This window comes from Melospiza melodia, chromosome 6, assembly GCF_035770615.1.
Source record: "Melospiza melodia melodia isolate bMelMel2 chromosome 6, bMelMel2.pri, whole genome shotgun sequence".
Classification (NCBI taxonomy): Eukaryota; Metazoa; Chordata; class Aves; order Passeriformes; family Passerellidae; genus Melospiza; species Melospiza melodia.
The window spans coordinates 55,806,392-55,830,963 of record NC_086199.1 but is presented as its reverse complement, the minus strand read 5'-3'; the positions used below and the strand labels follow the sequence as shown (position 1 = coordinate 55,830,963).

Genomic DNA, 24,572 nt, shown 5'->3' with positions numbered 1-24,572 from the left:
TGGACTTGAATAAACAACTTTATTTCTGTACAAAAGAAGAATACAAAGTTAAAATTGTCAACACAGGGCAAGTAGAACACAGAGCCTAGAAACCACCTCGGTTCAGCTCTGGAAGGAGCAGGAGGGGCCGGGCGGGGAGTGCCACACGGCCGAGCTGGTGCGCTTGAAGTAGCGGGGCTTGTTCTTGTAGAAGATGTCCTCCAGCTTGGGGCTGGGGATGGTCCCGAACAGCGCCTCCAGGTCCACCGGGTGGTAGTACTGGTGCACGATGGCCTGCTGGAGCTGCGCCCCTGCGGGAACAACGGGAACAGCACACACTGCAGGCCCGCGGCACCGGCAGACCCCTTCCCCTCCGAGAGCCACCGGCCGGGCAGCAGCGGTGGGACACGTCCCACTGCCACCACACCCCGCTGCTCCTCAGGAGCTGTGCCCCTTTCAGAGGGCTCTGGTGTCACCTCCGCCCATGGGAGCTCGCAGGAAGCGGCGCTGATGCCCTCAGCACACAGCGCTGGGAGCTGCCAGAGGGGCACACACTCCTGGACTGCGCGCTGGGATGGCTCCAAGCAAGGCTGGAAAGCTCCAGGGCAGGAGGGAAAGGAAGCCAGCCCAGAGCTGGCACCTACCATCGGCCCAGGCAGGGATGGGCTTCCGAGGGTTGCTCTCATCATCTGTGGAGTCGTCGCTGTTCAGATCCAGCCCATAGCTGTTCTCGTTGGCCGGGGGCGATGCTGGTTCCTGAGCAGCCTCCAGGGACCCGAGGCAGGACGTGGAGAGGGATTTCTGAAACCACACAGAGAGCAGTGATGAGCAAGGGGAGCAGCACTTCCATGGCTGGGATGGCCACCAGAGCCCCAAAGTGCTCAAATCCTGAACCAATACAAAACCATCACTGGGCTCCGTGCCTTGACACCTGCTCTTAACACTCCCTCCCCTCCTGTTTTCTGTGGAAAAACCTGGTAAAGGCACACTGTGCATGTCCCAGCACTCAACTCTGCACCTAAACCCTTCGGTTTTCCCTCGCTGGAGCTCTAGCTCAGCCAGGACGGAGCCCAGAGCAGATTCCCGGCAGAGGCAGCGCTGCATGCCAGCTCCGAGCAGCCTCTCCTGCCACTCTGCCCATGGAAGAAGGCTCCGTCCGCATCTGCGGCTGGCACAAGCCCGGCTGCCCAGGGCCGCTCCCCTCGGGACGTCGCCTCAGGCCCTGCTGCCCTCCCGTGGCCGCTTCCAGCATCTTTTCCGCCTCCAGCCCCTTGTTTTTCCAGCTGCTCCTCCGTGCCATGGCTGTACCGCGGGGGACAAGCAGCCACAGCAGGCGAGGGCCGCCCGAGGGTGGTGCCGAGGCCAGGGCTCACCTTGACGGCTTTGTTGGGCCACGTCCCAGGGGCTGCTGGTGGAATGGGATTTTTCTCCTCTCTCGGCTGCTGCTGACCGTCAGCCTCCTGTAAGACACGGGAATGAAGTCATTCCTCACTCACACAGAACAGGCTCTGACACAGAGCTGTGTTCTCGGCAGCAGCTCTGGCAACACCCAGCCCTCAGTGCCTCTGTGGCTTCTCCTGCAGAAATAACCCCAAATCCAAGACTACCAGATAAAGCCAAACCTGTCTCTGCTCAGGTCCAGCCTGGCTCTTTGGAGCCCACACTCACCCTCTCTGCTTGGAGCCAGACATTAAGAGCTGAGAAAAAGGATTCTGGTGGCTCATATCTTTTCTCCAGCCCAGGCCAGAGAGGCAGCTTTTTGGAACTTTCTTTCCCCTAATAAAGAAGAAAAAATTAACTGCTGAAGTTTCTTTTTGACTCAAACCATTTCTCTGAGAGTTTCCCCTCCTGTGCTGCTCAGCCATTTTCTCCTGCCTGGAAAAGCTTTGCCAGACTCATTCTGGACCTACTGCTGGCAGCACAGGAAGGATTCAGACCTTAAATTAAATTTATACAGCACAAAAGAGTCCAAGTGCCAGGGGCTGAGGGAAGGAGTGCAGCAGGAGCCCACACAGGAGGAAGAATTGATCCTGAAGAGGAAGAACCATTTGGGGCATTGATTTTTCACTAATGAAGCAATGAATTTAAGAGTAGAGAGTGAAAGCAAATGTTAATGTGATATTTCAAGACCAACAACCCTGACTTGAAGCCCCAGTGTTCTTTGTGTGAGTGCAAATGAAGTGACACAGAGCCATGTGGCACCCGAGGTTTGGGGGTCACATCCTTTGGGCACAATGAGGAAATGTGGCAGTAAAACATTAATAAATCTCTAATTTCCACTAGAGATTTCCTAAAATCTCTAATGGTGAGCCTTCTCACCATTGGTTTCAGGATCAGTGAATGCTCTTTGAGGTGTTCTTCCAAGTGCCATTTCATGACTGTCCCCATACCATGACAGGGCTGAGGGCCCACTTGTGAGCCAGGGAAGCCCCAGCCCTTGGCTTGTTCCTGCACAGCACCTCTGTACAATAACCATCATTAGTTTTATTGCATTTGATCATCTAAACAACATCCTAGCAACACAACACTTGGAAAACACCTGATGCTGAGCCCAGCCTGTGTGCTGTGTGTAGAGAAGCTGCCCCCAGAACACTCCAATCCCACCTTGGTGGCCTTGCCAGCCAATGCTGCTGGCTCCTGCTCTGCTTGGGGGGGCTTCTCCTTCCCTCGCTGCTTGGGATACCTGGGGGGAAAAAAAAGGATTTCGAGAGGGAAGCATGCCTAGCTGTCCCTCACCCTCTCACAGCCTCCTGCTCCTGCTCCCCAACCTTCAGGCAGCCCCAGAGCCCAGGTGCAACCTCACATTTACACCCACTGCTTCCTCACAGCTGTGGCCAATTCCCTTCTCCAGGACAGGCACCAGCTCACACCTCTCCTTTGCTTGTCCCAGCTGTTTCTGCTCCAGAAGGTTCTTCAGTTCCAAAACTGTTTTCCCTCTTTCCTTCACTTCATCCTCTCTTCTTTTCTGCAGTGGTTCTTGCTGCTCATTTTCATCCTGAAGAAACAAGAGGAAGACCCTGCAAGGCTCCAGCAGTTGGAATGTTTCTCCCTTGTGCCCCAACCCAGCATCAGCTGCCTGGACAGAAATCTGGCAGCCCAGACCCCAAAATCCCTGCAGAAGCAGGCAGTGACCTGTCTCTATCCCACCAGCCACACCAATACAGCAGGTTCCTGCTGTCTCTGTCCTTTCCCACGTGCAGGAGGGTCCTGAGTTGCTCTTACCCCTCTCAGGGATTTCTGCTTCCGTGCCTCTGCTTCCCCGTGTTTCTTGGACCCCTTCCTCTTGCTCCGCTCCTCTGCCACCTTCTCTTCCCTCACCTGTGAGGTGTGCAACTGGGAAAGCCACATCTGTCAACTCCACTGCTCCAAGGACACACTTCACAGCCTTGGAGGGAGGGCTGGAGCTTGGGATATCCCAGATCCTAAGCAGACTGAGGACCCAGCAGTGGGGACACATTTGTCCACTCAGGGTTTGGGAAGGGCTGAAAGGAACATGACTCCTCGTTTTCAAAAGCTGATCTTTCCAAAGGTCCCTTCAATCCAGCCAAAAAGAGCAGCCAAGCTTCACCCAGTCCTTGCTCAGGCTCTGGGCCCGCAGGCACAGCTCCCTCAGCCCTTCACAGCCATTACACAGCAGCAGCACTGCCACCAGGCCAGCCTGCCACCCTAAAAAGGGCCAGGTCCAGGCTCTGAAACCCAAACCTGACCCAAATGCACCCCCTACTGAGTCGCACACTCCAAGCACGTGGGCCAGGTGAAGCTGTCACCTGTGGGCTGTGCTGCATTCCCTGAACTCAGAGCAGCATGAACAGGGCCTGTCCCAACAGGAATGTGCAGAGGGAAGGAGAACAAAAGGCTCCCTTTGTCAGAAGGAATCCTGGCATGCATGGAGCTTGTCAGGGCCCTGCTCACACCTCCTGGTCTCACAGCTCTCAGAGAGGCCCAAAGCCCACTCAGCCTTCTCACCTTCTCATCACTCTGCAGGATCTTCTGCTCCACCCGCTTTTTCTTCTTCTCTTCCATCTGTTCTGCACGCTCTCGCGCCTGCAGAGCCTTCCTCAGGCGCTCTTCCCTCTTCCTGGGCAGCGCGAGCAAGAGGGGCCATCAGCCCTTCCTGCTCCCTAAGTGCTCATTCCAAGGGGGAACACAGGACAAGTCTGTGCTGACCAAGGAAAGAGCAGGGGGAAACGAGCCCAACTCACTGCTTCATTTCTGCCTGACGCTGTCTCTTCTCCTCCTCTACTTTCTTCTTCCTCTGTTCTTCAGCCTCCTGCTTCTTCCGGAGGTTCTCCAGTCTCTGCCTCTCCTTCTCCTGAAGGGAGAAGAGCTCAGACTGTACCAGGTGCTGGGGGCTGTGTCTCCCCTCAGGCAGCCTGGTACACACAGGCACTATGGGAGTCATTCACCTGGACGCCGGGATGGGAGACAATGCATATTTGGCAACAGGGATTATCCAATGCAAGCAGAGGTACAGAAGGAACAACTTCAGTCCTTCAGCTGCAGAGATCTTTAGAAAAGAACAGCACACCCCTGTGTTGCATACCACTTGTCCCAGGAGCCAGGAAAATGGTGGAGAGGCAGCACAGTGCAGCCTGGCTCAGAGGCCAGAAACTCTCAGCAGTGCCCAGTCCCAGCAGAACACATCTGCACAGAGATCCTGTCACCTCACCACTGGTGTGGCCAGAGGGCTGCTGGACATCAGCGTGAGGGAAGAGTGTGGTCAGTGTGTCAGCCCCATGGATGAGGTGTCATACTTACAACAAAGTCTCCCTGCAGAGAAAGGGCATAAAAAACACAGTTAAAAGTCTGGAATTAACACAGAACTCCCCTTCCCAGCACACACAGCCCATTCTCCTCCCACCCCTCAGACGTGACGCACCTTCAGGTGGGACCGAGTGGGAGTGTTGCGCTTGATTAAGTCCTTGATGCCACCCCCTTGTCCCTGCAGGAAGTTCTTCAGTGGCCTGACAGCCTGAGGGGAGAGAGGGAGGGAGCTCAGGGCCTGCCTGGCACAGGAGGCACAGGGCTGTGGCACCACTCACCTTGCTGGATGGAGAGGGGGATGCTGGAGCCTGGTTTGCCAAGGTCTTGTGCTTCTCATCCAAAGGGGAAAGGACCCGGCCCCCCGTCTGCTGCCCGTGCCACAGGACACCCAGGGCTTGCTTGCAGCCTTTCATCCTGGTGGCATCAGCAGGAGGGACATGAAGTGGCTGTCATACCCTCCAGAGGGATTGACTGGCTATTACATCTTTCTCCCAAAACCTCCCCAGAACACACAGTGAGGAGGCACATCAGGTATTCCAGGAGTCAGGTCAGGTATTCCAGACACTCACACAAACAACCAGGTCAGTCACTTGCACCCTTGGAGCCCTTGAAGTCACCTCCCAGCTCTGAGCTAACTGTGCTAGGGCACCTCTGCTGCTTTGTGCAGGACCTTGGGTGCTCCTCCCCACATCAGACCCAAACAAGGCTCCAAAAGCCATAAGGGACTTCAAGACACAGGATCTGGCCAAAGGAGATTTCAAAGCTACTGGAATTTGGAGAAGGAAGGCAGGGAAAGAAGCCCCCCACCCCTTTCTAGCACAAACTACTTTAAATGCTAAACCTGAGTCCTTCCAGATCCCAGGCTCATCCCTGCTCCTTGTAGTGTCTCCTACCACATGCGGGAGGAACTCTCCAGGGGCTTGGCACAGTGGGGCTGTTCCTGGCTCTTCTGGGGTTCACTCCTGGGATTTACATGGCTTCCTGTGGAGAAACCTGCAGTCAGTGCCACGTGTGAGGCATCCAGCTCCCTCCAGGGACTGGTTCCTCCATTCCAGCTGCTTATCACATCCTGCAGCTCACAGGGAACACCCTCCCCCCCCCCCCCCCCCCCAACTCCTCCTTCTTGCTCAGAGGCACAGAAAATAATCAGGACCTCTAAATGTTCACATAATGCAACCCCAGAGGAAAAAGACATGACACTCTGTGGAAGACTCCAGCTCCAGGAGCTCCTTCCCAAATGTCCCCACTCATTCATTGCACAGACTGAAGCTGGACAGGGCCGTGTTTGTCTCACAGCTTGGACACATTTACATGTCCTTGCCTACCTAACTGATGTCTCACCTCTGCAGGAGGTCCAAACTTGACCTGGAAAACTTCCTTGACTGGTCAGAAGTGGCTCAGTTTCAACACAAATCCCTTATTTGCCAGGAATGCTCCCACTGACCCTGAGGTCTGTGTGTTCTCAGGGTTTCATGCAAGGAAAGCAAGACCACCTGGAAGTTACCTGCAGCATTTCCTGCCTGCTGCTCCAGAGGGGACAGGTGCTGTGCAGGAGGGCTGGCAGCTCGGGGACTTGTGCTTGGAACAAGGACATCTCCAGGAGCCTGCAGGGAAAGAGGACAAGCATTCCCTTGGCACAGCTGCTCCAAAGAACAGGGCTAGCAGGGACCTGCTGCCCTGGAAAAGCCAGCTGCTAGCTCAGGTAGGGGCTGTGATGGCTCATTTTGGGACATGGGCCACATCCCCACATCCAGTGACAACCTCAGCAAAGGTGCTGACTCAGCAAGAAGGCATCCACACAGTCTGAGGCTGTTCCTTGGAACTCACCTTCTCCCTCGGGGAATTTGGCTCCAGCTCAGGCCTGTGAAGGAAAAGCTATTTTAATAATTGAAATTCTCTCTGAAGGCAAGTTATAGGTGATGGAAGCAGTGTATGGGACTCCAAGGAAGGCGCAGGTTCCTAAGCACATCCAGAGGCTGTTCCAGCCAGGCACATCAAGGCTGGGCTGTAAATCCCTCTGAGGGACTGTCCCACTGTGCTGCTGAACACCCCATAACCACCTTGGGCCCCAGGAGCAGGAAAGGAGGGGACTCTGACAACCTTGCCCAGAGCAGACCTGACTGGCCCCCAGCATTGCAGCGCTAGTGGCAGCCAGGAATTCCAGGAACCCCAGGACACACCACCAGCCACCCCAGTGAAGGACTTCACCTCACTGTGCCTGAATAGCACAACCTGAAACCTCACCCAGCCCCAGGTGACAACAACACCTGAGCAGTCCCTGACAAAGTCTGTGACAGAAAAGCTACCCAGAGTGTCCCCACAGGGAATGCCGGGATCCCTGCCCACCTGCCTCACACAGTATCCTCACCTTGTGCTGCTGGTCACATCCTCTTCCACAAAAGCCTCCAAGGAGCTCTGACCTGCATAGGAAAGCACAAGTGGAGCTGAGATTTCACTCCCAGGCTCCCAACAGCCACAGGGTGCACATGGAAGATCTCAGGCTTCCTCCCAGGAACATGGATTGCTCTGCTTTCCCCACCAGCACCACACCTCCCTCGAGTGCTACTGAATCTGGAGTGGGCTGGGGAGGCAGAGCAGCACTGAGGCAGCAGCTCTGCAGCCTGCTCCAGCTGCCTGTGTCACAGCCAGCATTCCCAGGCCATTGGCTGCAGCTCCTACCTCCCTGCAGGCTCTGGTGCAGGGATCCAGGGGGTTTGGGCTCATTCCAGGCTCATTCCACCCCCCCATCACACCCCTTCACTCCAAGTGCTATAACAAATGCCTGGATACAGCGTGACTCAAGGCTGACAAAGCCGAATTTCCGAGGCCTCCGTGCTCCACCACAGCCTGTTTGCCTGCAGCAGGAATGGTTCTGGAAAGCCCAAAGAGCCAAACCCTGTCAGGAGCAGCAGGAATAGCTGATACAAGGGATTTGGAGCTACTGGGAATAGCCTGGGCTCCGTGACCCCTGCTCCTCTGGTGACACAGCTAGTTTGAGTCTGTGCTATCCATGCCCAAAAAGCATTTGAGCTCCTTTGCCCACTGCAGCCTAACTTCAGGGCTGCACTTTCAGCCTTATTGATTTTTTGGAGAGCTGGCAGATACCATAAATTAAAGCCCTTCCCCAGGGAATGCAGCAGTCTCTCCCAATCCAAAGGCACACGTGGCTGGAACCAGCCTGGCCACGCTCTCCCTTCCACAATTGTGCTTTTTGCCCATTCCCAACCTGTGTACCCCAACTCCCCCTGCTGCAGCAACACCCTGGCTTGAAACTGCACCCCAGGATCCCACAAAGACAGGAGGCTTGTGGGGAGCTGGAGGCAGGGATGAGCCGCTCCACATCGCTCCATTCCCACATGGAAGCGGTGCAGGGACTCACAGCTCACTCTGCTGGAGGCCGAGGAGGATTCTCGAGCCGCTGCCTTCCTGGCCCTGCTGACAGCTCTCCGGATGATGTTCTCCCTCCTGCTGGCCAGGGAGCACTTTTCTGCCAGGGAAGCCCTGTGGCTCTTGCGGGGGGCGCCCAGCCCGCTCCGGCGGCGCGTCCTGGATTTCTGTGCTGCGCTTTTACTGGGGGAGTCCTGGAAGAGCAGTGCCTCGAGGCCCTGAGGAGATCCATCTCCTTGGAGTGCAGCAGGATCACCATTCTGGGCAGCCTTGGGAGTGGAGGTGCTGGCTCTCCTGGGGCCCTGCTCCCCATCCCTTCCTGGCTGTTCAGCCGCAATCCCAGGGACACCAGGGATGTCCTGGAACTCTGCTGCTGCATCCACCTCAGGTAGCTGCTCCCCCAGAACTGCTGGAGGGGCTGCATCACCCCCAGCAGCAGCATTGGGACACTCCTGGCCATCCAGATCTGCCATGGGAACACGGGATTCCTCAGGCTGCTTCCTGGGCAGAGCTGGGAGCTGGGGTGTGATGCCAGCCCGAGATCCCGGAGCACAGCCGGGCACGGACACGTCCTGCCCCTCACAGCCAGGGCTCTGGGGCTGCTCCTGGCTCTGGCACTGCTGGGAGTTCAGGCTGGAAGACTGCAGCTTGACACCACTCCTCCTTCTGGATAACCTTAAGGGAAAAGAATTTTGAAGGAAACTATGAAGGAGTCGTCCACTGCCAAGCAAGTTTTTGAGGGAAAAGCAGATGGGGTAAAAGTGAAGATGCTGCTGCTTCTCCACTCCACCCTTCCCCCTCACAGCCCATCCTATCCCTGGGGAGAGGCACATGGACACAGCCCAGATGGGAGCTCACACACAAGGGCTGTGCCACACAGTCAGCCAGGCGTGGAGAAGTGGCAGCGGGAAAGGTGCATCCAGCCCTACACCAAGAGCTGGCTTTAAACCCTGCCCTGGGAGCAGCACATGCCAGAGGACAGCCCCTACAGAAGGACACACAGTATGTCACCCTCCTACTGACAACAGCAGCTCTTGCCAAACCAAGTTTAAAGGAGGGAAAGCACCAGCAGGAGTTAGCTGGGCTGCCCCCCTGGAGAAGGCATGACCTGAGCACCCAGAGCAGGGCCTGGAGCTCTCCCTGCTCCGATCCGCAGTGCTGCTTTTCCTGCTCTCCCTGCGCACACACAAACCTCCCACGCTCCCGCTATTCCTGCTGCTCTCCCCACCCTCCATGTCTGCTTCCTGACAGTCTCCCACCTCTAACTCTTCCTCCTGTGGGCTTCTCACTACAGTCAGCACGATTTTAGTGCCCTAAAACACCAATGGATCAGGTTTGGGCAGCTTTAAAAGTGGCGTGGGCTCTAAACAAATCACTTGGAACTTCCACTTCAGTCCCTCCATAAACCCTTGGAGTCTCCCTGCCTGCCAACTCAGACATGGTGCTGGCAACACATCCCTTGCCCAAGTTTTCCAGGCACTGATGCAGAGGCTTAGGGAGTCAACACCAGGAGCAGCAACCTGAGCCCAAAAGACGAACCCAGTGAGACAAAACACAAATATAAACAGACAAGAAAATAGAGTGTTTATTATTCTTCGACTATGACCAGAAAAAAAAAATAGTGAAGGAAAGTGGCCGCAGGCACTGTTTTGTTTCATCCAAACACCACGAGGCGGAGCCGGAGCAAGCTGACCCACCTACCTCCTCCTGCTCAGCTCCTTGTTTTCGTCCCTCATCCAGGAGGACTGCCTTTTCCTGAGCCTCCTCCTCTGCGACGGCGTTTTGGGTAAGAGCATGGGCTCATCCCTGAAGCTGCTGTGGGGCAGACAAGGCAGAGCACAGATTGCTTCCCTCACTGCCCACATTAAACCCCTCACACCCACCTGGTGTGGCACAGCGGGGTCCCTCAGGGCGGCCCTTACCTCTTGAGCATCCTCATGCCCTGCTCCTCCACCTCCCGCAGCCAGGCCAGGCGCTTGTGCTGGGCGCCGGAGAGGAAGCGGGACAGCCTCTGCCCGCACACTTGCAGCAGCTGCTGGGGACCCTCTGCCATTGCCTCGCCTGGAACACAGACAGAGAGGACAAGGCTGATGAAGGGGGAGAAGGGGGGCAGCCACGACACCCCTCAACGTGGGAAAGAGAGACAAGAGAGACGCAGGCACCGGGGGAGTATGAACACAGACCGGGGTTTAGGTATTGGGGGGGGACCCCTCCCAAGCTCCCCAGACCCTCCAGAGCACTCGCTCGGCGCCCGACCAGAGCAGCCCCTCCCGCCGCCGCTGCCTCGTCCGCCCGTCACACCCTCACAGCGTGGCCCAGCCCTTCGCACCCCGCGGTTATACCCGACGTCCGCCAATCACAGAGCACACATCTCAATCGCCGGAGTTTTATTGGTTGCCTTGCCCGTCCGTCACTCTCAACTATTAAAAGGAACGGCCTGTGGCCCCCGCCTCCTCAAGCCCCGCCTCCTGAGCCGAGTCCTCCAGGAGCATAGAGACGGGCTAGCAGAGCGGCACCCAGTGCGAACTCTTTCCCTGGCAGCCAATGGGAAGGAGGGGCCGCGGGGGGCGGCGGGCGGTGATTGGCCGTGGCGGGGGGGCGGGGCCGTGTTTGAACGGCGTGCCGCGCGCGCGCGGCCGTTGGCGCTGTAGCGATGGCGGCGAAGGCGGCCGCGGCGGCGATGGGGTATGCGGAGCTCGCGGCGCGGACGATGGAGCTGCCCTCAGAGGGCCACCAGCGTCTGGCCCAGTTCCTGCGGCAGGAGAACGAGACCGATATGGTGTGGCTGGATGAGATCTACGAGGAGGCGGTCAAGATGTTTGTCAGGTACCTGCATACCCCGCTAGGCCCCGGCCCCTACCGGCCGCCCTTCGCGCTGATCCCGCCTTGATCTCCCCTTCCTCTCTAGCAACTACAGCGAGGAGCTCGAGCTGATGCCCAAGACGCCGTCGCAGAAGAAACGGCAGCGGAGGAAGCGGCTGTCGGCCTTACAGGAAGAGCAGGAGTCCGGCAGGAAGCGGTGAGGGGCGGCGGGAGCGGGATGGGGGAGCCCCTGTGGAAAGGGGGAGCGCAGGGGGTGTCCTCGGAGCCTGGAGAAGGGAGGGAGCCCGTGCGAGGCTGAACAGACCGGCTGCCAAGGGTTCAGGGAAACAATGCCCTCCACGGAGCATGTCCTGGCGATGCTCTGCTTTGTCCAGGGGGAGCTCCCCTTCCTTCGTCCCGCTGGTGTTAAAGGTCTGGTTCAGACCCTGTGTTTGGGATACTGTCGGCCGAAAAACATTGGATTTCGATTCTCCCGAGAAGTGCTGTTATTGTTGCCTGGTTCTATGTCCCCGTGTTTCTGTCTATTGTCTTTCTGCTTAAAGTCATTGTATTCCTCGATTGCTGTCTGCGTTAACTGCTTTGTGTAGCCCTGTGTCTCCTGGGCCCAGCCCAGGTGTTTTGGCTCCTTGCCTGTCTGTGCACGGAAGGACTCGGGACTGTTCCTGACTCCTGTTCCCATCTCACCCACTGTTCCTGTGATCAGCCTCTCCAGGAGGAGGAACGGCAGCAGCAGACCTTCTGTGCGATCTTCTCAGCGACTCAAGAACAAAGAAAACCTGGAACTCAGTAGGGCCGAGGCCAAGGAGGACTCTCCACTGCAGCGTGTGACACGGGCCCAGGCTGCAGCCTCTGCCATAAGCTCCAAGGTGGTTCCTGAGACCCCTACTGCCCTGCAGGCAGCAGGGAAGGATCGCTGGGTGGAAGCTGACCACGTTGGTACTGCAGTGCCTCTCCAGAGGAGCGGGGCAAAGCCGGCAGAGCTGCTCCCCACGGGCTCAGGGAACGGCTCTCCCGAGGAACACGGTGCTCCCAAATCACCGGTGGTGCCCACAGCCCCTGAGCTGATGGTGCCCTGTACTCCTGAGCCACAGGCAGGCAGGGCAGCCAATGTCACCGTCATCCTGAGCCCGGGGGCAGGACTGAAGGAGGGGGATGGCTCCCCACGGGACCACAGCCAGGCCCAGGAGCCCTCGCAGCCGCGGAGGAGCAGCCCGGGGACTCCGACCGGCTCCAGGCTCAGCCGCCGCTCCGTGCGCCGCAGCCTGATGGGGAAACCCTCCCTGAGCCGCAGGACCTCCCTGGCAGAGAAATACTCCCTGGCCAGCAAGAGGGAGAGCATGATCCGGGCATCCACCGCCAGGGCAGCGGGCAAGAAGAGGGCCACTCAGAGGAGATCTGTGTTGTCCAGCTCTGTGGATGGTGAGTTTGGTGTCATAGCGGGCATTCTGCTTCCTGGGTCTTCAGTGTGGGGTGGCAGCTGAGCTTCCAGGGCTGCAGTTCCTCATGAAGACCTCCCTGGCTTTCTGGAGCCCCCTGTGAGCACAGAAACCCAGATAGCTGAATTCAGCCTTGTAAATCACCTGGGAGGTCACCCTCAGTGTCTCCATTTCAATGTAGCTTTAACCATTGCTGATTTGCTGTGAGAAGTTGTTAATCCTGGAATCCCAGGATGGTTTGGGTTGGAAGGACTTAAAAGATTACCCAGGTCATTCCAAGCCCCATCTAACCTGGCCTTGGATGCTTCCAGAGATGGGGCAGTCACAGCTCCTCTGGTCTGCTGGTCTTCCCATTTCTGTGGGGACAGCTGGCAAAGCTGAGAAGGATTTGGGGGGCCAAAAGGGGTGATGGATTCTCCTAAAGCCCTTCCTGTTTCCTGCAAGATGAATTTCCCATCAGTTCCCTTCACCTTAGCAGGATCTGGCTGTTGGTTCTGGAGTTTGTTTGAGGAGGGAATTTCGAGGATGGACTTCATAGATTAAAAGTCTCCCACAGTTTTACAGTTGGTGGCAGAGGCAGATTTAGGCTAGGACAGTCTCGTCTAAATTGCTGGAATTATTAAACAAACAAGCTGGAGAGAGACTTTTCATCAGGAACTGGAGTGACAGGACAAGGGGAAATGGGTTCAAACTGAAAAAGGGGGAATCTAGATGGGATATATGCAAAGAATTCCTCTGTTTGAGGGAGGCGAGTTCCTGGCAGGTGTTGATGGAGATGCTGTGGCTGCCCCACCCCTGGAAGTGTCCAAGGCCAGGTTGGACAGGGCTTGGAGCTACCTGGGCTGGTGCAGGGTGTCCCTGTTCAAGGCAGGGGGTGGGACCCCAGCCAGTCTCTGATTGTTGATTCTGTGGTTATTCATGGCAGGTTCTGGCTGTGACAGAGCTCCTGAGCTCAGTGCAGCAGGGCCAGCTGGAATGCTGGCTTGGGAAGCAGCGTTCCTGCTGTAAATAAGGCTGGCTCTAACTGCTCTGGATGTCCAGTCAGGTCCCTGCACATAAGCCCAAGACCCATTAATGCCAGCTCATGGAATATCACCCCAAACTTATCCATAATTGGAAACTGCTTTCCTGCACTGGAGCTGCTGGCCATGTTCCTGCAGTGCCACCTGGGTGTGCTCCCCTGCGCCACCCTGCCCCAGGGCAGGACAAACCCTTCTGCAATGTCTGGAGCTCCTTGTCCCTCCAGATCCTTGGCTGCAGCCCAGCCTTACAGCTCAGGTGTGTTTTTTCCTCTCCCACAGCCTCCAGCTCCATAAGTGTGCCAGAGGATGAGGAAACCGTTGTCAAAACTGGGTGAGAATGCTTTTATTTATTTGTTTATTTATTTATTTATCCTCACTACCCTGCTTGCAGGACTTTTTCACTGCCATTCTTGGTGTAAAATCCAAGTGGCTTCCCAGTTTCCTCAGTTTTGCTAAGCACAGCCCCTTTTGTCCTTCTTTTTTTTTTTCTAGGCCTCCTCCTGGACCCTCCACCCCCTCCAAGCTGGTAAGACTTGGGCAGGGATTAAAAGCATTTGTGCCTCTATGGATTTGGTAGAAAAATGTGTGGAATTACTGCTTATTGGGAAATTTGGGAGCTGTGACTGTGGGTTGTCAGACTTTGTAACCTGTCCCCATGGCAGTGAGAGAGGAAGGCACAGAGCATCTGGCTTAGAGTGCAGGAGCCCATCTGAGCCTCTGTGGTTCTGGTACTCTGACTAGGGAAAATCTTAATCACAACATTTCAGAACCAGCAAAACCAAAACCAGCAATGTTTTCTTTGGGAAATCAGCACATGGCTTTGGGTGCAGGTGTTCTGTCAGAAGGGTGTTACAGGCTTGGATGCTTGCCAAGACTTTCCTCTGTCATTTTCCTAAATCTGTTGAAATTGTTGCACACCACCCTTAGCCTGACCTCAGGGTTGAGTCCTGCTTGGTTCTTCCTTCTTAACCTCTTGCTAGAGATCATTGTGTGAAGATTCAGTCCCCAAACTTTACAGATTAAAAAAACTTATAGTTCAGGGAAGTTTGGTCCAGCTGGTGTCATGGTTTGCACATTGTATTTTTTAAGCTTCTTTTGAGCTTTTGGTCAATCCTGCAGGTAATTCAGCACTTGTTAGTTTGGACTCACATGGAAATTTGTGAATATTATTGAGTTCAAAACCTTTTTCTCCACAATCCTCACTGAGAAAGTAATGCTGGGATCATGTCAGTGTTTAGTCCAGAGTAAGTTTCAATGAGCAGAGCCTGAATTAATGGAGCAGAGAAGTGACCTGAAGCACTTGTGAAAACAAGGAGAGCTATTATGGGTGTGGAGAAACTCCAAGTCAGTTTTTCTAGGCCCTGCAGAAGCAATTGGGGAGGATGGATTCTCCATCAATCCCTTTTCTTCTCTTCCCAGTGCAGCACTGTGAAGTGCTGACCAGGAGGCAATGCTGGTGCTGCTAGGAGAGAGCAATTCCAGAACCACAGCCCATTATCCCAGCAGAGCCTAAGTGCAGCGCTGGGTATCCCATAACAAACAGATAAATCATGGAAATGAGCCATTTGCCTGCTGTCTCCAGGCTCCCCACTCATCCCTGCTCAGGGATATGGGCATGCTGGCTCTGGCCAGAGCTCCAGCAGCACAGATTTACAGCTTGGAAGGCTCCTGGCCTTAATAGTTGATGAGCTGGTTGAGTTTAAGCAGTGCAGATGCTCGTGTTAATGTCCCTGCCTCTCCTGGTGATGCAGCATCCAGGGCTTTGCCAGGAGCTGGGTTGGCATTCCCTGGTAATGCCACTGTCAGAGCCACCCCACAATGTGAACCAGGAACAGTTTCCATGTGTGATTGTCCTGAAACCCCTTTGCTTTTCCCACAGGAATCCCAAAACCCTCGGATGTCCCTTCGCTCCCACACAGTCAGGAAACACGGGCAGCCCCAGGAGCAGAACAGCAGTGGTAATTCCAGAGGGTTTGGGGGCAGCGCTTTGGGAAGTTATCATTTTGGGAGGCTGGCTGGGAAGCTGGAAAGATTGACTGGTTAATTTGAGAGCTCACTTTGAAAGATTAATTAATGTTTGATGAGCAGGGATTTGTTTCAGACAATTAGCAGCGAGAAAACTCTGTGCTGGAGTTATTTCCATCCTGGCAAGCACATGGAGATGGTTGTAATGAGGCTGGAGGGTTGTGGGAGGCCCAGCTGAGCTCTGTTGCTGAAGCTGTGCAGAACCCAGACAGATTTAGGCAGCTCTGCTTTGTCTGGAGTTTCCAGGTGGGAACGGTGCCATGTGAGCCAGGTCCTGCTGTGCCCACTCCTGCAGGTGGTTTTGCTGTTCAGAGAGCTGCTACATCCCTTCTCTGCTGTCGGACCTGTGCTGGGGGATTTTTCCTGCTAGAACTCACTGCATACTTGTTCTCTTTCAGAAAACAACTTAAATAAGAATGGGGGGACCCTGGAGCCACCCCAGAGTGCCAGGTATGTCCTGGTTGGAAGTGTCTCAGGCGGGCTGTGGTCCTGTTCCAAACAGGTTCAGTGCTGGGATATTGTTCACTGGCCTTTAGTATTTGTGAAACTTCTGCAAATAAGTTTTTCCTGCCTCCATTATTGTATGATTTAATTTTTATTTTCTGTTGCATTAGGATTTTATTTATTGGCTAACTGTGCATGCACAGTCTTGGAATCACAGACTGATTTGGGTGGGTAGAGACATTAAAGCCCATCCAGTGCCACCCTCTGCCCTAGGCAGGGACACCTTCAACTATCCCAGGTTGTTCCAAGCCCCAACCAACCTGGCCATGGACACTTCCAGGCATGGGGCAGCCACAGCTTCCCTGGGCACCCTGTGCCAGGGCCTGCCCACACTGGAATCTCTCTCAGGGCCAGGATAGCTCATGGCCCTTTCCAGCCCTGACTTGGAGGCACGAGGAGGATTTGCCTGGTGTGTCTCACAGCCTGTGCTGTCTCACAGGAGGAAGCCAAGCTACAAGAGAGCTGTGGATGAGCGCTACGACCACCAGCAGGCAGAGGAGGGAGGGCTGTCTCCTCTGAGAAAAAAGACCCTATCCCCAGTCCTCCCAGCCAGCAAGGTGAGATCCTTGTAACCCTGGAATGCCTGACCAAGACCCTTTTTTACCCAGCCCCACTCACACTTTGCTGTTCCTCCCACAGGTGGTGCGTCCGTTCAAAACGTTCCTGCACACTGTGCAGAAGAACCAGCTCCTCATGACACCCAGCTCTGTGGGGAGGAATGGAGTCATAAAATCCTTCATCAGGTACAACACCCCTCTCCAGGCTGATCCCAAGGTAAGAGGAGGCTCTGCTCTAAGCCAGTACACGGTGGTTTCATTAAGTGCCTAACTTAAAGCACAGCTATGAGAGGAGCTTTGCAGCCCATTTGAAACTGAGTGATTTGAAGGGCTCTGTTTACACTTAAATAAATAAAATTGCGGTTAGTTAGCTTACTGAAGAATTCCAGTTTGAACTCCAAGCTTTATTCCTGCATCATTCTCCCGAGCTATTGGCAAGTAATAGTCAGAGATGAAAACTGGGGAACAGAAATCGAGTGGATTGTGAATGTTGAGTTGTATTGATAACTGAAGCCAGGTCTCCTTTTCTTAGTCTGGCCTGATCCCAGATCTCCTTTCTAGGACTTCTCTCATGAGTGAGATTGAGCAAATACCTCTTAAATTCAAACCTTGGAGGTTTTCCAAACCCTTGAGGCGGGAGGAAACATGAAGCTGTCCTGGATGTGGGGCCAGTCAGACAACTGCTGGTGTCCAGATGGAGCGGGCATCAGTATCAGTGATGGATCCTGTTGGGACCAGCAGCACACCTTGGCTGGCTGCAGGCAGGTGCTCCTGCACTACCCCAGGGAGCTTTCCAAGGCCCTGGTTTTCCAAGGCAGGAGCAGTTTGGGAGGGAGGGATTTGAGAGCTGGTTTTAGACAAGGGTGTACCTTCCTGGATTCACTCAGAGCCATGCTGGAAGCCGTGTGCTAAGCAGGAATTGCTCATACTCCTGATACCCAACAGCTCACCTGCAAAGTAGGCAGCTCTGGGGCTGCTTTCTCCTTGCAGGAGAGCTGAGAGGGAGAAAGATGGGGGCAAGATGCAGGAATTGGTATTCCTGCATCTAACAGCCTGATGGCAGAGCTTCCTAGAGCTCTGCTCAGAGGCTGGCTGTGCTCCAGCAGGTCAGGGAAGGCCACTGGGAAGCAGTGAAAGATTCCAGCTTCAATCTCACTGGGCCCCTGCTGATGTTAGTGTCAGTACTACAAAGGAGTTAATAGGATGAGAAAAGAGTCTTGTGGCTAGAGAGTGCTTCCTCTGCTGCTGTCAGTTCGTGGAATGATTTAGGTTTCATTCCAGTGCAAGCAGCTCCCCCTCGGGAGATTTTCCATGTGGGAGCTAAACATAACTAAATAGCAGCAGAGCAATAAGATATAATTGTTAGTTTTATATTAACCAGTTTGGATGCTGACACCACCAAGCATTTACAGCATGGAGCCCAGTGTAAGGATTCCCATGGATAATGCCTATGCTGATCTGTGGGTCTGTGCTTAGACCAGGCCTGCTTGGGCATGGAGTGGGTTGATGTCAGTCCATTTGCTGCGGTTGTAGCGGTGGCTGGATCTCACTCCCCTGGCTGACAGTGTGCCTGGGCTGGGTCAGGAGAATGAGGAGAAAGCCCCTGGTTCTGGCTGCATGCCAGAGCAGGCTGGGAGCTCTGGAGTGCTGGTGGTTCACCCCCAGAGCGAGCCTGGTGGGAGGTGCAGGCGCCAGCGGGAGCTCAAGGTGTTTCCTGGAGCTCCATCTGTCCCCGCGCTCGCCGCAGGGAGCGGGAGCCGTGCCAGCCATTAGCGCTGCTTGGTGGCTCCTTTGCACCAAAAGAAAGCACGGGGCTGCCTGCCTGCAGTCCCTGAGGATGCTGCCTGGGCTTCCAGAGCTGTGTGTGCTCCTGTTCCAACACTCCAGCTTCTCCTCTTGCTCCCTGAGATTCACACCAGTGTTTTCTTTGCCTTTGTCCATTCATGACCAGGTCACAGGCTGCCTGAGCTCTGCTCCAGGCTGTCACCATCCCATATTCCTGCCTGCAGCTCCTGGCTGTCACCTCTGGGCCCTTGCCCAAAGCAGCTGAGGTGGGATAGAGCTCTGGCCAGTGGGTACAATGACATTCAATTCCCCTCAGGAGAAGGAGAGGCAGAAGCTGGAGACTCTGCGGAAGAAGCAAGAAGCTGAGCAGCTGAGAAGGCAAAAGGTGGAGGAGGAGAGGAAACGGCGACTCGGAGAGGCGAAGCTGTGAGTAGATGTGGTCACACTGCTCTTGGCACCTGTAGGTTCCTGTGTCCAGGTGTTTTATCTTGCAGGAACTGTGCAAGCAACAGAAACTCCTGTGGACACAGGCAGTGTTTGTCCTTGGGGTATCCCTGGAGTGCTGATACAAAGCATTCCACATGACTGCCCTTGCTGCCCACTGGTGCAGCTTTTTGTCTTGTGTCCCCACTTTCTGACAGAGCTTAAGCATGGCTGGTGCTTAAATGAATGTGGAATTTGGGCCATTGAATTTCCTGCTGTGTCTCTTTGGCCTTGTGCTGAGCTGGGGGGAGCTCACCTGGCTGGAACACGCTGGTGAGCCGGGCTGTGTCCTCAGGAAGCGCGAGGAGCGCCTGCGCAAGGTGCTGCAAGCCCGGGAGCGGGCGGAGGAGATGGAGAAGGAGAGGAAGAGGAAGATTGAGCAGAAGATTGCGCTCTTTGATGAGAAGAGCGAGAAGGTAAAGCCCCTGCAGAGCTTATTTGGGACAATCAGTAGCCACTGAGGCAGTTGGCACCACAGAAATGTGCTCTCTGGAAAGAGGGGCACGGAGGCTGCTTGGATTTCAGAGACTGAACCAAAGAGTAGTTGAATAAAGAACTTTCCAGAGCCCTGATGATCCTAGGGACAGCCTTTCTTTGGCTACAGCAAATGGCAGCTGAACTCCTGTTTTTCCATAATCAGGAATCTAAATGGGCTTTATTAATGCTCTGGTAGATGGGAGAAGGACTTGCAGTAGATAAAGGTGGCCTAATGGCCCCAAGGCTTTATTTGCTGCTTTTCCCAGCTGACTAATAGCTAGCTGGACAGGGGAAAGCAAACATCCTTCCTCCAGAGCCTTCCTCAGATCCCTGACTTCCAGGCAATTTGTGCAGGGGCCTAGTGGTCATCTGTCTGCTTTAATTATCCCCAGCTGCCTGTCTGGTTGCACAGCTCTGAGGTTATATTCCAGTAGTCAGCTCTTCCTGGGAAGGTGCAAAACAAGGTCATTGCCCTAAATATGACCTTTTTAAAACAGACCACAACAGGAGCACAACCACAAGCCCTTGGTTGCTGAGGGAAAAGGAGGCAGGGTTTGCCCTGTGAGGGGTCCTACTGTGCTGTCCTACCTGAGACTGGGTCTGTGTGTGCTCCAGGTGAGGGAAGAAAGGCTGGCAGAGGAGAAGATCAAGAAGAGAGTGGCTGCCAGGAAAATGGAGGAAGCTGAGGCCCGGCGCAGACAAGAGGAGGAGGCCAGGAGACAAAGAGCTCTGCAGCAGGTCTGTGTGTCTGTTGTGTGGGCTTGTTCTGTCCCACAGGCAGAGCTGGACAGGGCATCCACCTGCCTTGGGCGCTGGGAATTTACCCCCAGGATGTTTCCCTGCTGTGTAGGATGGGAGTTTGGGTCAAGTGAGAGGTTCCTGGTGCTTCCACTGGAGCCTGCTCCTGGCAGGTGAGTGACTCCTGCCTGTGCTTCCAGGAGGAGGAGCGGCGGCGCAGGGAGCTGATGCAGAGGAGGAGGGAAGAGGAGCAGGAGCGTGCCCGGAGGATCGCTGAGCAGAGGCAGGCGGAACTGGAGCGGGAGAGACAGCTGGCTGCAGAGAGAGAACTGGAGAGGAAGAGGGAGCAGGAGCGGATCCAGGCAGAAAAGTAAGGCAAAATCCCCATTTATGTACCAAATTCTGGGAGGGGGTTGAAGCACAGCCAGAGCAGAGGGCAGGAGTGGAAGGCTGGAGCAGCAGGGAGCTGCAGTGACCTGGCAGCGCAGCCCTGGGCTGCTGCTGGTGCTGAGCTGCCAAGGAGGAACTCTGGGCTCAGGGATGTCAGGGGTGTGGTGGGGAGTGCCTGAAGAGCTGTAAGCCAGGGAGGGCCCTGGTGTGGCTCTGGGAGTGAGGGCCTGTGCTGTGCTTCCCAGGCTCCGGGAGCAGCAGGAGAGGGCTGCCCGCCTGCAGAAGGAAGAAGCGGCTGCTAAGGAGCGGCTCCGGATGGAGATGGAGAAGAAGGAGGTGAGTGATTGATTTCTGTGAAGGCATGGAGCCACACAGTCTGGCCTCAGCAGCTGTTGCTGTTGGAGCAGCTCAGCTGGGATGCTGTGGGCAGCCCTGAAGACCTACTGGGACATTTCTGAGCAGGAAGTCAGACCTGTGTGGCATGGTTATGGTACCATGGGGAGACTTGGCCTCTAAATTTACTGTTTACTAGTCTAGAAGGAGGCCAGGATCAGTAGCACAGACTTCTGCAGGTGGTCAGCTGGTTTCTGGTTTTTATAGCCCCAAGATAAAGTCAGCAGCAAGTTTTCCAGGGTGGGAGGCCCTGGCTTTGTCAGGGAAAGGCAGCTGATGGTCTGGCGTGGGGATCAGTGTGTTTGTGCCCTTCTGAGGAAGCTGCACCATGTCCCAAGTGCTCCTCAGCAGCACGAGGAACAGCTGTAATGAGGTTCTTGGATATTTTGCCTGCCACAAAGATGGGTGGCTGGGTTGGCAGTGTAGTCCCTAAGGGTAATCCTGTGGGTGTCACCTGGCAGAGGGAGCAGAAGATGCTGGCTGAGAAGAAGAGGCAGGAGGAAGAGCAGAAGAAACTGTCAGAGGAGCAAAAGGCCAAAGACAATGCCCGGGCACCACTCCAGGAGAACAAGGAGGTAACTGGGGATGGATCCTTAGGGGTGACAGCAGAGTTCAGTCCCAGCACTGACCCACTCTTGCCTCGAGCTGTTCCACCCTCTGCTTTTATCTGCCTTTGCAATAACACAGGAATTCTTTAAATCCTGGTTATCTAGGGTTGACTGTGCATATTTCAATGACAGAGGGAAGGGAAGCAGGAGGGATTGGACAGGATTCCTGGCTGTGGGTAAGACAGCAAGTGTTGAAGCTGTCTTAAATGCCTCTTAAATACCGGAAGGACCTCCTGGGCAGAAAGTGCTCAAAGTTTTATTTCGGGTCAAATTTGGGAACAGGCACAAGGTGGCAGCAGAGCCAGGTGGAATGGTGGTGCTTTGGCTGCGGAGAATCCTGCGGATGTGTGTTCATGTCCTGAGCATTGACAACAAACAGGGGGCTCTTGTCTCCTTGCAATGCTCAGAATCTTAGTCTTTAAGTGCAGGACCAGTGGGTGGGAGTTCATGTCATTGGACACAAAGCCATGAAGGAGGTCTCTGGTGGGGAAGGACAACTGTCACTTACTGAATGAAAATAGAATTCCTGCTGAAAATTTCCAGTTGAAAAAACCTGAAATTTGCAGTTGAAGGTTTTCTCCTGCCCTTACACTTTCTGCCTGTGCAGCTCCCATTAGTGTGAGCTCGATTTGGCTGAGCTGGTGGGCAGGTTCTCTGTCCAGCAATTAGCATATTAGTTTTACATAATTAATCAAGCTCAGAAGTTGAGTTGCAGAGTGTTTAGAGAGTGTGACTCTGCTCCAGCGACATAAAACCTCCAGTTAACCTTGGCTTGGCTGGAGTGGAGCTCTGTTCTATTAGACCCATTAGTTCATCTACTGCTGTGTGCTCGTGTGCTCATGCCACAGATGGCAAATTAATCAGCCTAATTAAACAGGAGAAGGCCATGCACAGCCATCATTGGGTCACAACTTCGGAACTTGGGTCAAGCTCTCAGGTCCAAACTTGAGACTGCCAGACTCAGGGTTTGCTCTGAGGTGACAGAGCAGGAGGTGGGGACAAGCTGGTCCTGCTGTAGCTCGGAGCCTGATGATGCTGCTGCACCCATAACCTGTGGAATGTATTTTCCTTCTAGAATTCCCCTGCCTGCAACTCGTATGAGATGACTCCTCAGAGCAGGAAGGAACTCAAGGTGCCTTTGACAAACTCCAATGACTATGGGATGGACCTGAACAGCGATGACTCAACAGATGATGAGAGCCAGCCACGCAAGCCTGTCCCTGCCTGGGCCACTGGTATGTGTGTGGGAGGGATGTGGGGGGTTCTGTGTGTCCAGGACCCCCAGCAGACTGTGGGAGCTGCTGTGGGGTTTTGCTCAGCTCCTCCTGCCTGGAGGAGTTTAAAGTACTCCAGCATGAAATGAGTACTGGACAGGAGCTTGGAGCAACCTGGTCTAGTGGAAGGTGTCCCTGCCCATGGCCAGGTGTTGGAACTTGGATGAGTTTTAAAATCCCTTCCAACCCAAACCATTCCATGATTCTATGTGGAATCAAGGGCTCTTCCACCACTTGGGCATCTTATCACAACGTGATGGGGGACAAATGCACAGCTAAGCTGCCTTGGGGTGGTGAGAGATGAGCAGAGCATGGACACACCACATACAACAGCCTACACAGCGATCCCAATGAACAAAACTAACACAATCCTCATCTGTTCCCTGCAGGGAATCTGCTCAGCCAGGCTGTGATCCGGCAGTACTACAACCCCCCTGACGTGGACGCGCTGTTTGGGGCCATCCCCAGCCCCAAGCTGGAGGACATCTTCTACAAGAACAAGCCCCGCTACTTCAAGCGCACCAGCTCAGCTGTGTGGCACTCCCCGCCCTCCGTGGCAGCCAAGCCAGCCCTGGGGCTGCCCTATGGCCTCAAGAAGCCCTGAGGTGAGCACAGGTGTGCAGCAGGTGTGCCTTCCTGTCTCCAGGTGAGGAAGGAGTCACTCTTCACTTTAATATTTAGGTTCTAGCATTGAATAAATGGCAGCTTTTCCTGGGTTCCTGCGGCTCGGTTTGCGGGGCCGGTTTCTGTCAGGCCAAGCCACGAGGTGCTGCCCCAGGAAGTGTCTCTCTCGTACCCTTAGCTTGGAGCTGGCATGGACTCAGACTTCCAGCGGGTGAGGGGTGTCACCTGAAGCTGTGGGATCTCCCCTCTTCTGTCACACAGGCCTGGCAGGCCCTGCCATTCCTCAGTTGTACGTACGTCTGTGCTGCCCTCAAGGTCAGTGACAGCCAGGGACCACTGCACTAGGGCACAGTCCGGCCTGCTCCACTGCTCTTCTCAGGAAGGTGTTCCCAGGTGTGCTCTTCATCTCCTGCAATCCCAAAGGGATTTGTCGCTCTGTCCCCACCTGTGTGGCAGTGTCCATCAGCTGGGCACAGCTGACGTTGGCACAGCTGGGGCAGGAACACCGTGAGGGTCTCAGTGACGTTCTGCCAGAGATGACCAAGGTGTGACCATGTCCCCGAGCACCCGCAAGTGTGTGAGCCAGCTCTAGGCCTTGATAGAAGAAACTGCAAGGGTTTTGGCAGATTTTTTTTTGTTTCTCGGTGAAATTCCATCTGTGAGGCCTGATGGGATTTGAGAGGATGTTTTTAACCTTAATCCCTTTTGTTCACCCTTGGCTGTGGCTCAGCATCAGCTCGTTGTCTCAGCCTTTTAGCACTTCCTGTTCAGTGAGCCACTGCTAACCGGACTCTGGCCGACCCAATTTGATTGAACCAAAAATTCCAGATCAGCCTTCCCATTCCAGGAGTGTGTGGTGGTTTAGTTATTCCTTCTGCACCCAGCCCAGCCCTGTAAAATCCTTGTAGATACTGTGCTTTGTGTGAGGGGACATGATCCTGTCTATGTGTCTGTAGCCAACGCACTGTTTGCCAGTAGATATTCTTCAAAACAAAACAAATTAAATTTTGTTTCTAAGTTTTTAAAAGTTTTGTATTTTAATACACTGGTGTCTGTATGCTGGGGCTGCTCTGTATGTGCAGATCTGTATGTGTGGAGTGTCTGTGCTGCTAGGGTTGCTCTGTAGATCCAGGTCTGGCTTTTGCTGTCTGTACCCATGGAGTGCCTGTGTTTCCATTGGCTGTCCTGTGCATCCAGGTCTGTATCCCTGCGACCGCCATTTCTTGTACAAAAGCTTCTGAGTTGGCCAAAAACTGTTTGATAAAATGAGTTTTATCATCTCTGGGCTCCTCTCAGCTTTTTG

At 54.7% G+C, this 24,572-nt stretch overlaps 2 protein-coding genes across 3 annotated transcripts; one reads left to right on the top strand and one right to left on the bottom strand.

Annotated features, from left to right (window-relative positions):
* Positions 1–10,353, bottom strand: LOC134419835 (inner centromere protein-like). The gene is made up of 20 exons (XM_063159442.1): positions 10,053–10,353; positions 9,832–9,945; positions 8,123–8,805; positions 7,112–7,163; positions 6,571–6,604; positions 6,248–6,347; positions 5,637–5,724; positions 5,022–5,157; positions 4,859–4,951; positions 4,738–4,749; positions 4,392–4,462; positions 4,182–4,331; positions 3,946–4,057; positions 3,202–3,312; positions 2,850–2,974; positions 2,584–2,662; positions 1,648–1,755; positions 1,353–1,439; positions 624–780; positions 1–290 (listed from the first exon to the last, which is right to left on the bottom strand). Exons 1-20 carry the CDS (start codon positions 10,181–10,183, stop codon positions 103–105), a joined length of 2,631 nt encoding a protein of 876 aa, XP_063015512.1. The 5' UTR covers positions 10,184–10,353; the 3' UTR covers positions 1–102.
* A 408-nt stretch (positions 10,354–10,761) lies between these two features.
* INCENP (inner centromere protein) lies at positions 10,762–24,549 on the top strand. Of its 2 annotated transcripts, XM_063158365.1 has the most exons (18): positions 10,762–10,956; positions 11,039–11,149; positions 11,657–12,372; positions 13,691–13,742; positions 13,904–13,937; positions 15,291–15,369; positions 15,835–15,886; positions 16,380–16,497; positions 16,580–16,714; positions 18,599–18,708; positions 19,061–19,181; positions 19,858–19,980; positions 20,181–20,350; positions 20,616–20,706; positions 21,225–21,338; positions 22,447–22,606; positions 23,035–23,250; positions 23,327–24,549. In XM_063158365.1, the coding sequence occupies exons 1-17, from the start codon at positions 10,784–10,786 to the stop codon at positions 23,247–23,249; spliced, it is 2,574 nt and encodes an 857-aa protein (XP_063014435.1). In that variant the 5' UTR covers positions 10,762–10,783; the 3' UTR covers position 23,250; positions 23,327–24,549. The 2 variants fall into 2 exon arrangements, with proteins under 2 accessions (XP_063014435.1, XP_063014433.1); XM_063158363.1 differs by having other exon boundaries at positions 23,035–24,549.
* Positions 24,550–24,572: the final 23 nt, after the last annotated feature.